This window comes from Pimephales promelas, chromosome 23 (assembly GCF_988280905.1).
Source record: "Pimephales promelas chromosome 23, fPimPro1.hap1.1, whole genome shotgun sequence".
Classification (NCBI taxonomy): Eukaryota; Metazoa; Chordata; class Actinopteri; order Cypriniformes; family Leuciscidae; genus Pimephales; species Pimephales promelas.
The window spans coordinates 7,826,170-7,840,761 of NC_142791.1; the positions used below are offsets into that span (position 1 = coordinate 7,826,170).

The 14,592-nt window shown below is 38.4% G+C and overlaps 1 protein-coding gene across 1 annotated transcript; it reads right to left on the bottom strand.

The window, feature by feature from the left end:
• paxbp1 (PAX3 and PAX7 binding protein 1) lies at positions 1–13,575 on the bottom strand. The gene is made up of 18 exons (XM_039677081.2): positions 13,166–13,575; positions 12,344–12,472; positions 11,653–11,835; positions 11,170–11,391; positions 10,833–10,933; positions 9,231–9,454; positions 8,606–8,795; positions 5,565–5,688; positions 4,916–5,018; positions 3,974–4,089; positions 3,688–3,887; positions 3,436–3,586; positions 3,211–3,332; positions 1,773–1,849; positions 1,564–1,630; positions 1,329–1,475; positions 1,080–1,234; positions 1–732 (listed from the first exon to the last, which is right to left on the bottom strand). Exons 1-18 carry the CDS (start codon positions 13,440–13,442, stop codon positions 615–617), a joined length of 2,706 nt encoding a protein of 901 aa, XP_039533015.1. The 5' UTR covers positions 13,443–13,575; the 3' UTR covers positions 1–614.
• Positions 13,576–14,592: the final 1,017 nt, after the last annotated feature.

Sequence of the window (14,592 nt, forward strand, 5' to 3'; positions counted from 1 at the left end):
TAATCATTAACACTTTATTTATGCAAATAAATCATTTCAAGGTTCAGGAAAACAAAAAATAAGTACATTTGTTTAAGTATCACATGGTTTTGTTTGCCAGCATGTCATGTTTGTTTAATTAGGGACAAAGTTGGCACATGAGCAAGGCCATACTCTGTTTTTGAGATGGGCACAGATGCTGGATGATTTGACCCATGGCTGTGCGCATAAATATTTTTTAAACGTTGTTGACAACATGCTGTATGCAACCTGCTCTCAAACTGCAGCCTTTGAGGGAGGGGAAAGTGTACAGAGTCAATATATTTTCTTGCAGGTACTGAAGAGTGTTTGACAGTTTAAAAGATCCAACTAAGAGATCCCATCCGTTTAAAAAAAAAGTAAAAAGAAGTGACGCCTCTTCAGTTAAGGGACTACAAAACTCTTAACACAGCAGAGTGCACTTCAAACCAAAATCAGTGACCATCAGTTCCCTGAAGGTGAAACAACACTAGAGTCTACCAATGTGCCTCAAAGGAAAACCCTTCAGCCACACAGATAAATGTACAATATTCACAGTATTTACACAGTGTGGTCCATCCAAAAATGGCCAGTGAGGTGTTCCAAAAGTTTGCCTTTCATTTGTTCTCGAGGAGAGTCTTTATATCTTTAATGCCATGTTCCGACGCAACTGCGATCACGTGGTCCAAAGCGTTGAGTCGTCCCAAAAGCCTAATCACATCCTTTATGTGTTCCCTATGTAGAGAAACAAGAACTTGATTAAAAAAAAATTGAGATAGAATGCTTACATTCCAGAGCAATTAAAATAATGTATGGATATATATAAACTTACATGCTTCATCTTAATTTTACTTCATATACACTGGAACCATGAAACATATGAATATATGTATACACACGACCAATGTTAATTAATGTGTTATTTTGATGGTTTTTAATATATATTTTTCTTTTCCTCATTAAAATCAGTGGGAAGTTCCTCCACTGAAGGCCCCTGTTTTATATTAAACCATCATCATACTTGTATACTATGTTAATATGTGTTATATCTTTGTGTGATTTAACATTAGAAACCACTTTACCTCACAGTCCTCTTCTCCACGTCTGATCCAGCCACGCAGCTGCGGTACAGACTGCTGGACAGGTGTTTCAAAAATCTGCAGAAGTTCTCGAGCTGAGGAAGAGTCTGCTGTCCTTTCAGACTGCTGAACCACTGCACAGGAAAACACTCCACCACCTGAAGGCAGGTTAGGGTTAAATTAATAGAGGGTTAGAATGACTTCATCTGTAAGCACTGTTTATATCAATATTAATTCCAAAAAAAGTCATACTCTGCGGCATTTCTCCACATGTTCCTCGCTGGCGTCTGTGGTCTGCAGGGCTGAGAGAATGTAGCGGTTTAGTGTGCTGTCAACGGCGAGCTCCTTCAGCGCTGACAGAGACAGGATCCCATCCCATATTAAGATATTCCCAAGTAACTGAACACAAGAAAGCAATTCAGCAGAGAATAAGCTTGAACAATGGTACCTAAAAATATAGATGTAATTTAAGCATGTCTAGACTTACCTTTACACAAGACCAAAACTGCCTCTGGGAAAAGAGGTAAGGACCAGAGTTCTTGTTCTCCATGACACTGTAAGAGGAGAAAACAAAACATTATCAGCATCACACTGGTTTACACAATATATCCGGTCACAATCCGAATCTAGAAGATACATTCAAAGAGCAGCATTTACAAACTGTGACAACGTGAGTGACTCAGCCTTCACACTCACTTTTTTGGAAACAGAGGCAGGAAAATGTCATCGTCGAGAGTCCGTCGAATTCGCATGACTATGGTCCTTAGAAGCTCCTGAAAGATATTAGATTTTTGTTTCTCAATGACAATCAGATGCAACTCATCATTTAAACCTGTAAAGCCTGACATATGAAAGTTGTTTGAGCCTTTAGACATTATATATTTTTTTAATCCTTAAAAAAAGGTTTACATATGCGATGCATCAGACTTTTATGGCTCACATAGTATGATATAGGAGAATATGTAGAACATAAGCATGGCGGAATAAAACAGAGATAAAAAAATATGCAATTTGGGGCGGTTGCTGATATTTATATGGCCAGTAAGTAAGATGAAAAGCTGAAAGCTTGAAATATATATCAGTGATATCTTTATAACAGTATATCATACAAAATGCATATAAAAATCTGTCGTCACTCTAGTCTAGATCACCCAATAAGATTATACATAAATGCCTAGTTTTATGATCAAAGCTCTGTAGTTTTCATTTTGGGGGTAAAACAATGTAATGCAATGCAATGATTGAGAGATGTAAACATTTGCCAAATCTGAGATAGAACATTCAAACATGTCATTTATCATTAAAATAAATATCTTAATAGAAAAAATATTTCTTAGTTTCTAAATGGGCTAATTTTTATTTGGTAAAATGTAATATTCTGACTGTTTGAATTTTATTAAAATTAACCATTGGTCATCCAGCATGATAAACTTATCATGGCAATGGGTGTTTCTCAAAACCAAGAATGCAAAGAATGGACTTGGGTTAGGGTTAGGGTTAGGGTTAGGGCTATTTCTTTTCTTCCTTGTAGGCCAGAACGAGACTTCCTTAGATTTCCACGACGCATGCGCGAGAATTGCGATCTGAAGTAGTGTAAGCTGGGGTAAGCAGATCGCAAATCTCGCGCATGCGTCGTGGAAATCTAAGGAAGTCTCGTTCTGGCCTACAAGGAAGAAAAGAAATAGTCGAATAAACTCGTTATTTTTGTTTGTTTTTTCGCACAAAAAGTATTCGCGTCGCTTGATAAACATATAGTTGAGCCACGGTAGTCACTTGGGATATTTAAACATTTTCTTCATTGACTTTCTGGGCCGTCAAGAGGCAGTCCTTTAGGAGCCAATGTGGTAGTTATACAGCTCTCAAATTTAATCAAAAATATCTTCATTTGTGTTCCGAAGACGAACGAAGGTCTTACGGGGTTGGTACAGCATGGGGGTGAGTAATTAATGACTTAATTTTCATTTTTGGGTGAACTAACCCTTTAATGGGTATTATTTTGGCACATAAACATTATCTAACATTCAGCGAATTCTTGATATTGTTTTATCTAGAAAAACTATATTGTGACAGCTATCGTTATTGTTTTATCTCCCAGCCCTACTTTAATCCATTACGGTCTCATCTCTTCACTCACTTGTGTGTTGCGGTTGTCGCCGTGCAGCACAGTGGGATAATCTTTGATCAGCCTCTGCATGAAAGCCACCAGTCTGGACGTCTGACTGCTAGAGAGCGGATCCCACACCTGATCCGTCAGCACTGAGGAAATCATGTTTTAAAAGAGTGATTTAGGTTTCAGATGCTGTTCTGAGTTTAGAGTAAGAACTGAACCTTTACAAAGATGGGAAATGGACAGACTAACCTGCTAGTTTAGGAAGAAGCACTCTTTCTACAATAGCAGGAAGCAGGCTGTTATCGATCTCTTCCTCTTTCTTTAGAGTACTCTGCTCGTCACAGCCATAAAAGAGCAGAGACTCAAACCACAGCATGTACTCAAAGTTGGGACACTCCACCTGCATAGATACAAATAGCATCATTTTGCCAATTAAAGACTAAAATGTTTAGGCGATGCAAAGCAGATCACAAAAATTTGAAAATGACATGCTCTCTGTACCTCAAATGGAGACCATGAGATGAGCTGCAGTCGAATAAGGGGGTTAAAGAGTTTGGGCAGGCACAGTCCGATGTAAGCGTCTCTGTAGCATGTAAAATACAGCTTTCTCCAGGTCTCGAAGTGAGACTTTATGTTGTCCAGAGAGTGGAAATCCTCCACCACGTCCTCAAAAACCTTCTTTGACTCATTTAAAATGCGATCTGGAAATCAAAAAGATGAAAAGGTTAATCATCAAAACTTAATCAGCAAAAGACAATCTTGTAATGGCATGTGTAAGGTTGGTCACCTCTCTCTTGGTTGTAGCTGGTGATGTCAGTGGACGTCTCTTCGTCATCACTGGACAGCCCCTCCTTATGCTCGGCTCTCTTGCCGTTCTGCTCTCGAGCTTGTCTCCGACGGGTTCTGTTTGGATGTGTCGAAACAGACTGACAATTATTAAAACTGAAATACATCACAGTAGGGCTGTGAAACGATTAATCGCGATTAATCACATCCCAAAAAAAAAAGTTTGTGTTTACATAATATGTGTGTGTAGTGTGTATAATTATTTTGTATATATAAATACAAACACATGCATGTATATATTTAAGAAATATTTGCATGTATATACTTTATATATATTTATACAAAATTAATACTATACATAAATATAAATATTTGATATATTAATAACGCATTTTTCTTAAATAAATACATGCATATGTGTGTATTTATATATATAAAATAATTATACACACACACATATTATGTAAACACAAACTTTTATTTTGAATGCGATTAATCGTTTCACAGCCCTACATCACAGAAAGTCTGCCTAAAGTAGATCTTGGAATTGATGCAGATTTTCTGTATTCTAATTGTTTATGATTTTAATTCATTATTTAATTGGAAATGTTTCAGTTACAGTGTTAAAGGACCCACTTCCTCTGTCTGCCTGACTACCATTGTGAATATAACACTCACTTTTGAACATTTCCAAACATTTTTGGCCATTACAGGTTACAATTTAAAGGTAATGACAATGATACTGATGAGATTAAAACATTTTTTCTAGATTTGGAATATACAAATATTCCATATAAGCATAATACAAAAAAATAAAATAAGGTTTTAATAAAAATAAATAACAATAATAAATTAGGTTGTAGGCATTTGTTTAGTTTAGAGGGTACATTTCACACACTAATAGTCAAGGGTCTATATATATAGCTTTTTTTTTTTTGCATACCGTCTGGCTTCTCTTTCAGCTATCCTCCTCTGTTTGGCAAGCTCCTGATAGGCCGTGCGATCTCGACCGAATGAGTCCAGGTTAGGGGCCATAACAGCCTTACCTGAAACAGAAAGAACAGCCATTAACCCTCAGTAAAGCTGAACTCACCAGACCTGTTACAACCTATGCTGACAAATCTAGTCATTACCTACTCATTAATATATCGTACTAGATGTTCATGCAGTATTCCACAAACGTCAGTAAAAATGTCATTATAATTTCATGCACAGTGGTTTTATGCTTTTCTGATGTCATCAGAACTAATTTTCCAACTACAAGTTTATTTTACGGTTGCTCAATTTCACTGGGCTGAGATGGAAACTCTCCTCCATTCACTTACCTGCTCAGCATCTAAACAATGCATCAGTGTACACTGATAAATAAGACGCCAGTAAGCTTTCACCACCCGAAAGCCACATAAACTTATTTTTCTCAATCTCTCTCACACATACATACGCACGCACGCACGCACACACACACACACACACACACGCACACAGTGCGTGTATTATTCTGATGTGCAATTAATCATAATTGTATAACAAAAATGGAAAGGAAAAAAAAAACAATGAAGCCATTCAAATAAAAACCTTCAAGATGGACTGACTTGAAAGGCTGGAAAACTCCGACGATTCATCTTTAATATCATCCTGTCTTCTCTGGACGAGACGGGACGCCCGCTGCCGAAGTAACTGGTGCATGGCGACCTCTAGCTCCAGAATAACAGGCACCTGAAAGATACGATGATTTTTGTGACAGCTGAACCAAAGACAAGGGGCCGGAGACCGAGACGAGGGGCTTAGTGTGCTCTGCTGTGGCATTAGAGAGAAAGTAGCCAAATTAAATAACTTTAGACACAAAGCCCTTTAAAGCTGGATCAAACTGGCTTCCCATAGTGTTAATGCAGCATGGTATTAACCTTACTATGAGCCAAAATGGCTGAGTTGTATGAAACTGTTTGCTCTTTTTCATTTAATGCAGCTGGTTAACAACACAACTGACGTATAATCATTCAAAAGGAAGTACAGAATCAAAGACGGTTGCACAGAGAGCAACAGTGCCTGTTCACTTTTTCAACTGCCTTGATTACAGAAGTATTTTTTCCATTCATTTTTCCCATAGGGATTTTTAAAAAGTCCTTAAGGGTTAAAAGCCATGAGCCAAACCAACCAGCTTCGAGGTGAATCACAACATTAAAGATTGATTAGCAAAAAAAGTACTTGAAAACAGTACAAAAAGATGCATAACTGCATACTTAATGGATTTAATGTGTGGAAAAATAACTGAAGAGTTCAGATGCAAAAGCCTCTAAATGCCATTTGAAATTTCCTTCTTTAATGATGATTTTTATCAAACTTGTATATTTAAGTCCAGTAATTTCACTTAAATAACAATTAATAGGTAATTATCATTGCCATTTAAGTGAAATTACTGAACTTAAATATACAAGCTTGATAAAAATGATCATTTTTGAAGAAAATTTCAAATGGCATTTAGAGGCTTTTGCATCTGAACTCTTCAACTATTGATATTACAAATTATGAATAAATTCAAAACTAATTTGGTTGCGTATATAGAAACATTATATTTTACATTAATTGCAATATATAAATATATAAATATTATGCAGACCCCTTAATTACACTGCACACGTCTGTGGCGCATTACGGCTCTGACCAGGTTTTATTCCATCCTTCACGCACTCACACCAAGATCCGGTCGCAAAAACAGGGCTTACGCCTGGTCTTAAGGTAAGTAGGTCTTAACTCAGCATTAAGTCCGACCTAATAGTTACGACCATTCCAGGCTTAAGTACACTTCTCGCTAAGACCGGGTGTAAATCTTACGCCTAGTCCGTAGCAGGCGTAAAGTCAAAATCGAGGCATATACAGAGCTGCCAACTCTCACGCATTGGATGTGAGACACGCATTTGATTGGTTTCACGCGCCACACCCCCGATTTCTCACGCCGAAGTGTCAACCCCGTCGGTCAAATGCCTGAAAGATGAGTTTATCTATAGATCTACCAGTTGAGCCACTCGTGATCGACTAATTATAACACTGTAGGAGACATGATTAACATCCACAAATCCACCAGATGTCAGGCCACTGGCAGTCAGTGTGTGCCTCTGCTGACTGTACAGCTCTATTAACTTAAGTGTCTCAATGTCAGTGAAATTTCCATTCCTTTTTCATTGTTCCTCCATTGATACGGCTACAAGTTAACAAAACAGCAGAAGATAGTTTACAGCGTAACCCACGCTGCTGGGCGATCACTATAGTTCCGTGGCCATTCACATGAATGCGCAACGCTAAGACCAGGCGTAGTAAAGCCTAGGCTTAAGTTTGGTTGGTGCAACCAACGTTTGGTCAACTCTAAAGACTGGTCTTAACTAAGACCTATTGCAGTTAGGACCAGGCTTAGCAAAGCCCTGTTGGTGCAACCGGCTCTTGGATCTTTAGCGATTTTACCGGGACGCTTCTGAAACGCACAACATCGCGGCTGGTTTAAACACAAGCATTGATTAGAGTGGGCGCGATCAGCTCCGGTAGCCATGTCACATCCGTAATGCACCACAGACATATGAAGTGTAAATAAGGGTAATTAGGGATTTTTTCGCTTGGAGCAATTTTTTGATTGGTGGAGATGTCTATAAAACATGGTAATTCCCGTTTTTCCACCAAGAATTCCACTGTAAAACAGGATTTTAAAAAATTATCATTTGAAATAAAGCATGCCATCAATTAACAACCTCATAGGTCCAAGCTCACAGTAATTTAAAAGTTACTTCAAAATCAATTCCCCTAGGGAGAAAATGAATGGGATTTTTACTTTTGGTACCCAAATGTTACACTCTATAGTTTTCATATCCATGTACCACAAATTAATGTAGATATCAACAAATTTTTGGGACAAGCTAACCTTAAGATAATGCAATCATTAAGCATTCAAAGGAGAGCTTAATAATACAGATGCTTGATTAATGCATTGTGCCACTGGTGGTGTAATAGAGATTTACCATTTGGGCAATTTACCATTTATTATTTTTTATATGGTTCAACAACACCGTAAACAAGCTACTTGGCTACCTAATGAATTGGAAGCCTCACACACACAAAAAAAGGAGGTTTGAACTATTACTTTCTATATAACATGAAAATGTATTATATAAATCATGATAAAGGCATTTTTTCAACTAATAACACTTTTGGTGCTATGTTAGTTCCCAATGCATCATCATGGACACCGTCTATAGTGCTTCTTTATAGCTGGAAGAAATGAGTAACACAAAGAATCTCTTGCTGCATCAGCTATGGGAAAAATATGGAAGATTACAAAATAATCCATGACCTGGTGGACTGCTGAAAATGAGTTTAACAAGCATCATAAACATGAACTATGTGATTATATATACACATTACAAGTAACTGGTGTTCTTTTTACTACTGATGGCATTATAAAACGAATACTGTAATTTAATTCTAATTAACTACACACAATTCTGACACAGGCAACATCCAATAAACTGAAATCATTCCAAGAGAAATATAGTATCAAGGTCTGAAAAAAAAAAAAAAAAAAAACAACTTAAAAACAAGTCAGTAAAACAAACAGCAGCAACATAAAAACAAATGCATTCATTCTTACCTTTTCACTGAAACACTCAAGCAAGTCTCCAACATACCCTCGCATTTCTTGCAAGAATCTATATTTGTCAGCGGCCTCCTGTGAGGAGCCCTCTAGGAGCTGGATGGTCTTTTTGGAGGCCTCCAGCTCCTCCTGGATCTGCTCAAAGCGCCGGGCATTGGAATTGTGCCCCTGGCGCATGAAGCTCAGCCTGGTGCACAGGGGAGTCAAAGAGAGGTTTGCTATTAGTGATGTATGGGGACATCGGCAGGGTCGCACATGTCCTGATGAAGACGGTTAGGTCTAAACAATGCAATTGAGTCAGTAAAACAGATGCAGATTTTAGCATCTGCAAATACTCCATCCGGAGGAAGAAATATTACACTTCTGCAGAAACAGGGATACCCAGAATTAACCAAGTGAGGAGATATGCGCCTTGTGTGTATCCTCACTATGCGGGAAGTCCAAAGTGCAAGCTTTCATCTTCAATGTCTGAACAGGGCAATTTTATGGGACGTGCATGAAAATAATCAGGGCATTCGAAGCTATGAAGTGTTGGTTATTTAAACTCCTAGGAAATACCAACTGGGTAGATTTGAACTGGGGTTTACAGTGACCGCCGATGAGAAGGCAGTTCAGACCGTACCTGTCATTGAGACGTTTCTTTACCAGATCTGTGGTTATAGGGGTCAGGTCACAAGAGGGAACGGGATAAGGAACTGAGGGCTCTGCTTTCAAAGTCTTGCTGTTGTCGGCTCCAACTGCGATGGGGGCGTAGCTAAACGGCATGGCGTAGGACGCTCCATATGGCTGCGCATCATAACTGCCTTGGTAATACATGGTTGTATCCTCTGATTGGGTGGCTTGGACCTAAAATATCAAAACAAGATGAGACAAAAGGATTGGTGTCAGCATTAAATATTGTGATTTCAAAGTGCAAACTATAGGACACAGCAGGAATGTCAACAGAACTGGTCTCATTCAGGCTTTTTTCAAATGTTTTTGAAGGCTAAATTCATTTGATTAAAAACACAGCATATTTCTGAAGGATTAAGTGACAAATGCAAAAAATATATATATTTTTTAATATTTGGATTTCAAGAAACATTTCTCAAATTTGATTAATGAAAAATAGTTTTACATCACTGCATGATAGTCCCCGTACACTGACGTTACATGACGCGAGCGCCATATCAAATCCGTTTAGAAACCATTAAAATCACTGAAACTGTATAATTTATACAGATACCCGTTCACTTTCTGAATTAATCCAAGCACAAGTCTGCCGATGAGGACAAATGGAAGAGTAGATGGAAGCGTAATGGGACGTTTGCTTTGATGCGTCCAGTTTAAACAGCTAATTTCTATAGACTTCAGAACGATACCAACATCCAGGAACAAGTGGTTGGTTAATTTTTAATTAAGAGATTCACTGACTGCAATTTTCTTGGCCGATTCCATTTCATTTTTGTCTAAAATTGACAGCATATACAAACAAAAACCGAATTTTCTTTAACGCAGAGTTGTATTTTCATTAAAAAAAAGTAAAAAGTCAGCAATAAAATAAATTGCAAACAACAGCACAAATAAATGCAATAAGTATTTCAGATGTTTCTAACAGGTTATTATTCAGGTGAGAAACACTTCAGATATTCATCAAATGTAAAATAACAGGATATTCTTTCCTATAAAAATTAAATACTGATAAATGCTTACAATTAAAGTTATAAAACTTATTCAGTCAAGAGCAGAGTGATTTTCTTTGTCTTTTGTTCTTTGATTAATATGACAGACAACTGCAAAATATTAGACTGCTGTCACTTTAAAGTCAAAATTAAGTATGTGTTCTGAGTTTGTCACACCACAGAAAAATGTGTTATTGAAAGTCAACAAAACTGACCGTTTTGATGGGCCAAGATGGGCATTTTGACACAATTTCATTGTGACCTGGTTGGTCACCGATTCGGACTGATCATGCAGAAAATCAGGTGATTACGGCCCCTGGCTGATCGATCAGTGCATCTTTGTTTACTACAATCATAACAGTGGCCCTTAAAAATAGATTTCTGATTTTTGCTTCAAATTAGTGTTGTGATTCACCTTGTATCTGGTTGGTTTGGTTTATGGTTTATAACTCTTAAATGAAGACTTAAAAAAAAATCTTCTGGAAACAAGGACGCTGAAAAAGGATACTGTTCCATTCTATGAAACGCTGTCATATTATCCTAGTTATGATACCCCGACTCACCTGCGGGATGCTGATACCCTTCCTGATCTGCTCCTGCTCCCAGCGATTCACTTCCTCATCCTGGCCATTATCTAGAGCTTCATCATCACTGCCTTCAATACCTGAATCACAACAGACACATCCAAAACAAACACTATGGTCAGATTATACTACCTCACACAATTCCTATTTATAGTTATTCTAGTTAATCTTTTTTGTGTGACTTTTACTTAGTGACATGACATTTATTACAAGGACAGTCCCTCTGGAGAACAGGTGAATGGGGGTTTCTGTAATTCTACATAAACAAGTTTCAGATTACAATAGCTCTGAACTGCGCCCACATGCATAAACTGACCGATCTCCTCCGCTATTTTCTGCCTCTGAGTCTTTATCTTGACTCCACTGAAGTTGATTCTCTTCTCATCTTCATCGTCGTCACTGCCGCCGTTCTCATCTTCGTGAACAAGGCGCTTGTTCGTCACTTCATTCTCGGTCAACGGAGCCTCACCCCCGAGCTCTCGAGCCATCTGCCTACGTTTACGAGCTGCATGAATGAAGGCCGCGTCGGGGATCTCACCTGTTGAGACGTATGACTCTTATTATTGGTCTAAACACAATGACTAATCACCTTCATGTGAATTAGTGTAACCAGAAAGAGCCTAAACGAACCTATAAAAAAAGTGAATTTGATCACATGCGTTGTTTAACAACATTCAATGTTTAACCACAGAAGGTTCCAACCTTGAAGTGTTTAATAAGCAAAAACAGCCTGATCATGCTGACGTCGGTCCTGTGACTTGCTCTACAGGTCCAGTCTGGATGTCATGGAAACTCTTACCTGGTCTAAGTGAGCTGAGGGCAGACAGAGTTTGGCTAAAGGCTCCACCCGCAGACCTTTGCTCGCCCTCCTCTTCCTGTTCCTCATTGCTGTCCACCTCCATTTCTTCTTCTCCCTGTTCGCTGCTGGCTCTGCTGCCCGCTAAGGGCTCCTCTTTAATTGACAGATTATAAGCAGGTCCACCTGAAACAAACAAACCAGTGAGCCAGAATACAAACTTATGTAAATAGTTAGATGGACTAGCGTCAAGATTACTGAGGGGTTGTAACACTTTTGAAGGCTAAATCACCACCATATAAAAATAATACATAATTCTTCAGATATAAGCAATTGATCACATCGGCGAGATTGTACGCATCAAACGGTTAAAAATGAGTATTTCAGGGGTGGAGGGGGGACAAAATCAAACTGAAGGAGCACAAATCAGATCTGAGGGGAAAATGCCTCCTTTTGCCCCCTTGGTGCACTGGGGTCACTACGTTATCGTCCAATAATTAGTAGTGCTTTATTCTTATGTGTATATACCATTACAACTTAAGAGTGGGGGAAGCAAACAAATTATTTACTTAATAGAATTTGATGATTTAAGAACAAAAAAAAAAAAAAGAGTCAGACAATCCCCTGATTCTGCTTTATAGAAATGCATGATATGAAAAGATAAAAAATAAATAAAAATAAAGATGTTTAGTACCAATGCGTGTGCTTTGCTCTGGTATGGCAGTGGTGGTCTTTTCCAAATCATCCTTGTATTCTTTCTTCAGCTGCTTGACAATCTTCTTGCTGTGATAGGATTTCTTCACACGGAACACATCAGTGTCATCTAATAGTGATAGATATAAAGTGAATGTATAAAATTCATTCACTAGATGATTGAGGACATAATGCATAGCAAAGGTGCAAAGTGTATTATCAAAGACTTTAGATAGCATGTCATTTGGGACACAACTTCAGGGACCTCACACTTTGATTAATGAATGTAACAGTCAATCTATTTTATCAATACTGGATAAGGATTTTAAAAAGCATTTAATTTCAGGCTGATTCAATAATGAATAATGTAAACCGATTTGTGAACCGGTTCGACCGATTCGTTAAAAATAATCGACTCAATAACTATTTTGTTTGGGAATTCTGATTCGTATCACTCTATTATATGGTCTTAAGTCAATTGAGTATATTCCAATATGCGCTTAGTCCTAATTGATCACTATTACTATATATATAGTATATTGAACTTTTGCGGGGCAGTTCATTATCTAATTGTAGTCTATTTAAAATATATAACAATTCACGTCTTTAAAGTGACAGTCAACCGAAAACACGAGCTACTTGTGTTTTCGGTTGACGGTCACTTTAAAGACGTGAATTGTTATATAATTTAAATAGACTACAATTAGATAATGAACTGCCCCGCAAAAACTCTACATAAACAATATGTGCAACATTTCATTGTTTTTATGTAGATTTATTTACGTTAACGTTACACGTGTCTTTAATGGCAGTTAATAAGCACCTTCATCGTCGTGGAAGCTTAGCAGACTCGCTTTAGGTTCCTCTCGGTTCTCTTTCTTTCTCTTCTTAAGGTCTTTGTTGACCTTAACAGCACCGGGCTGAAACCCGTTTCCGTGGTTATTCAGCATGTTTGCTCCAGGAGCGGGACCAGTGCTCGACTCGTTGGGGTTCACCGACTCTTCAGCCCCGGGCCCGCCGGTCTGCTGGACCTCCTCTTTCTCCTCGTCGTCCGATTCATTCCTCCGCCTGAAATTGCACCTCTTAGCTTTCTTAAACATGGTTATGTAGTGTGCAACGCCTCTAGGATAGTATATAAAGACAGATTTTTAGATTTTTGCAGGGTGCCAAGGATGATAACAAATCCACCATTTTGCTTTTGCGGAAACGTTTAAGTACCTCTGTGAATGTTATATTTGCAGAGCGGGAACTCGTTGCTGCCATCTAGAGGAGAGGTGCCATATCAAACAATTTGAGAAGGTTCCGTGTTTGTTTGTTTGTGACAACCTGTCACTCACATGAGATTATAGCAATATGATCCAATCAATTCCCGATTAACAAAATTCCCCCCACTATATTTTTGCATTGCTTTTGGAACTACATTATGGCATATCTGTTCAATAAAATACCACACTCACGATATTTAGACTAAACGCAATCCCCATGTCGCTTTTACAAGATTGTTCTCGCCATCTCCGAAAAGAAAAGGCAATGTTGATTCTTGTTTTTGTCAAATGTGTTTGTCCAGCATACACATTGTGCAGATAGGCTACACTTCTGGTCAGTTCCACAGAAAACTTCTATTGGCCTTTCATGTTTGTTTTTTTCCAGTCGTCTGGTAGCTTTCATCAAATTGTGTCTCTTGTCTTAAAAAAAAACCTTGTGCTCTTCAAGGTGCTTTTAACAGTAAGAGTTCAGGCACATCAAGTAGGACTTGACGGCTCTGTGTTTTCTTCCACTACAGACGTTATACACTCCACATCTTCAGGACCCGCATAGTGAGCAGAAGCAACAGATTGGAGTGTTTTCTCGTTCTGTTTCTCCATTATTTCAGCCAGAATGATGTTTTTGCTGACTACAGGTCTTGGAGTGAAGGTCTTTCTGCATTGGTAGACTCCCTTCTGATCATCTCGATCCCAGCAGATGATGATACAGCTGTGTCCACAGGGAAGGGCAACTGGATCCTTCAGGAGATTCAGACATAGGCCAACTGGACAGCAAAACCGGTCCGGAGCCACTGAAATACTAGCTTCTTCCATTTCACCATGTGCACAGTCACAGATAACTGCTGGACAACCTTTACCTGTCTCCTGGTTTAGTTGTTAAGAAAATAAAACTCTGTAAATCATCCAGTAGGGGGCGGATTGTATCATAGACTTGCAATGCTGAAATAAATGTAACCACAGGAAGTCGCTTTTTCTGAGAAAAAAA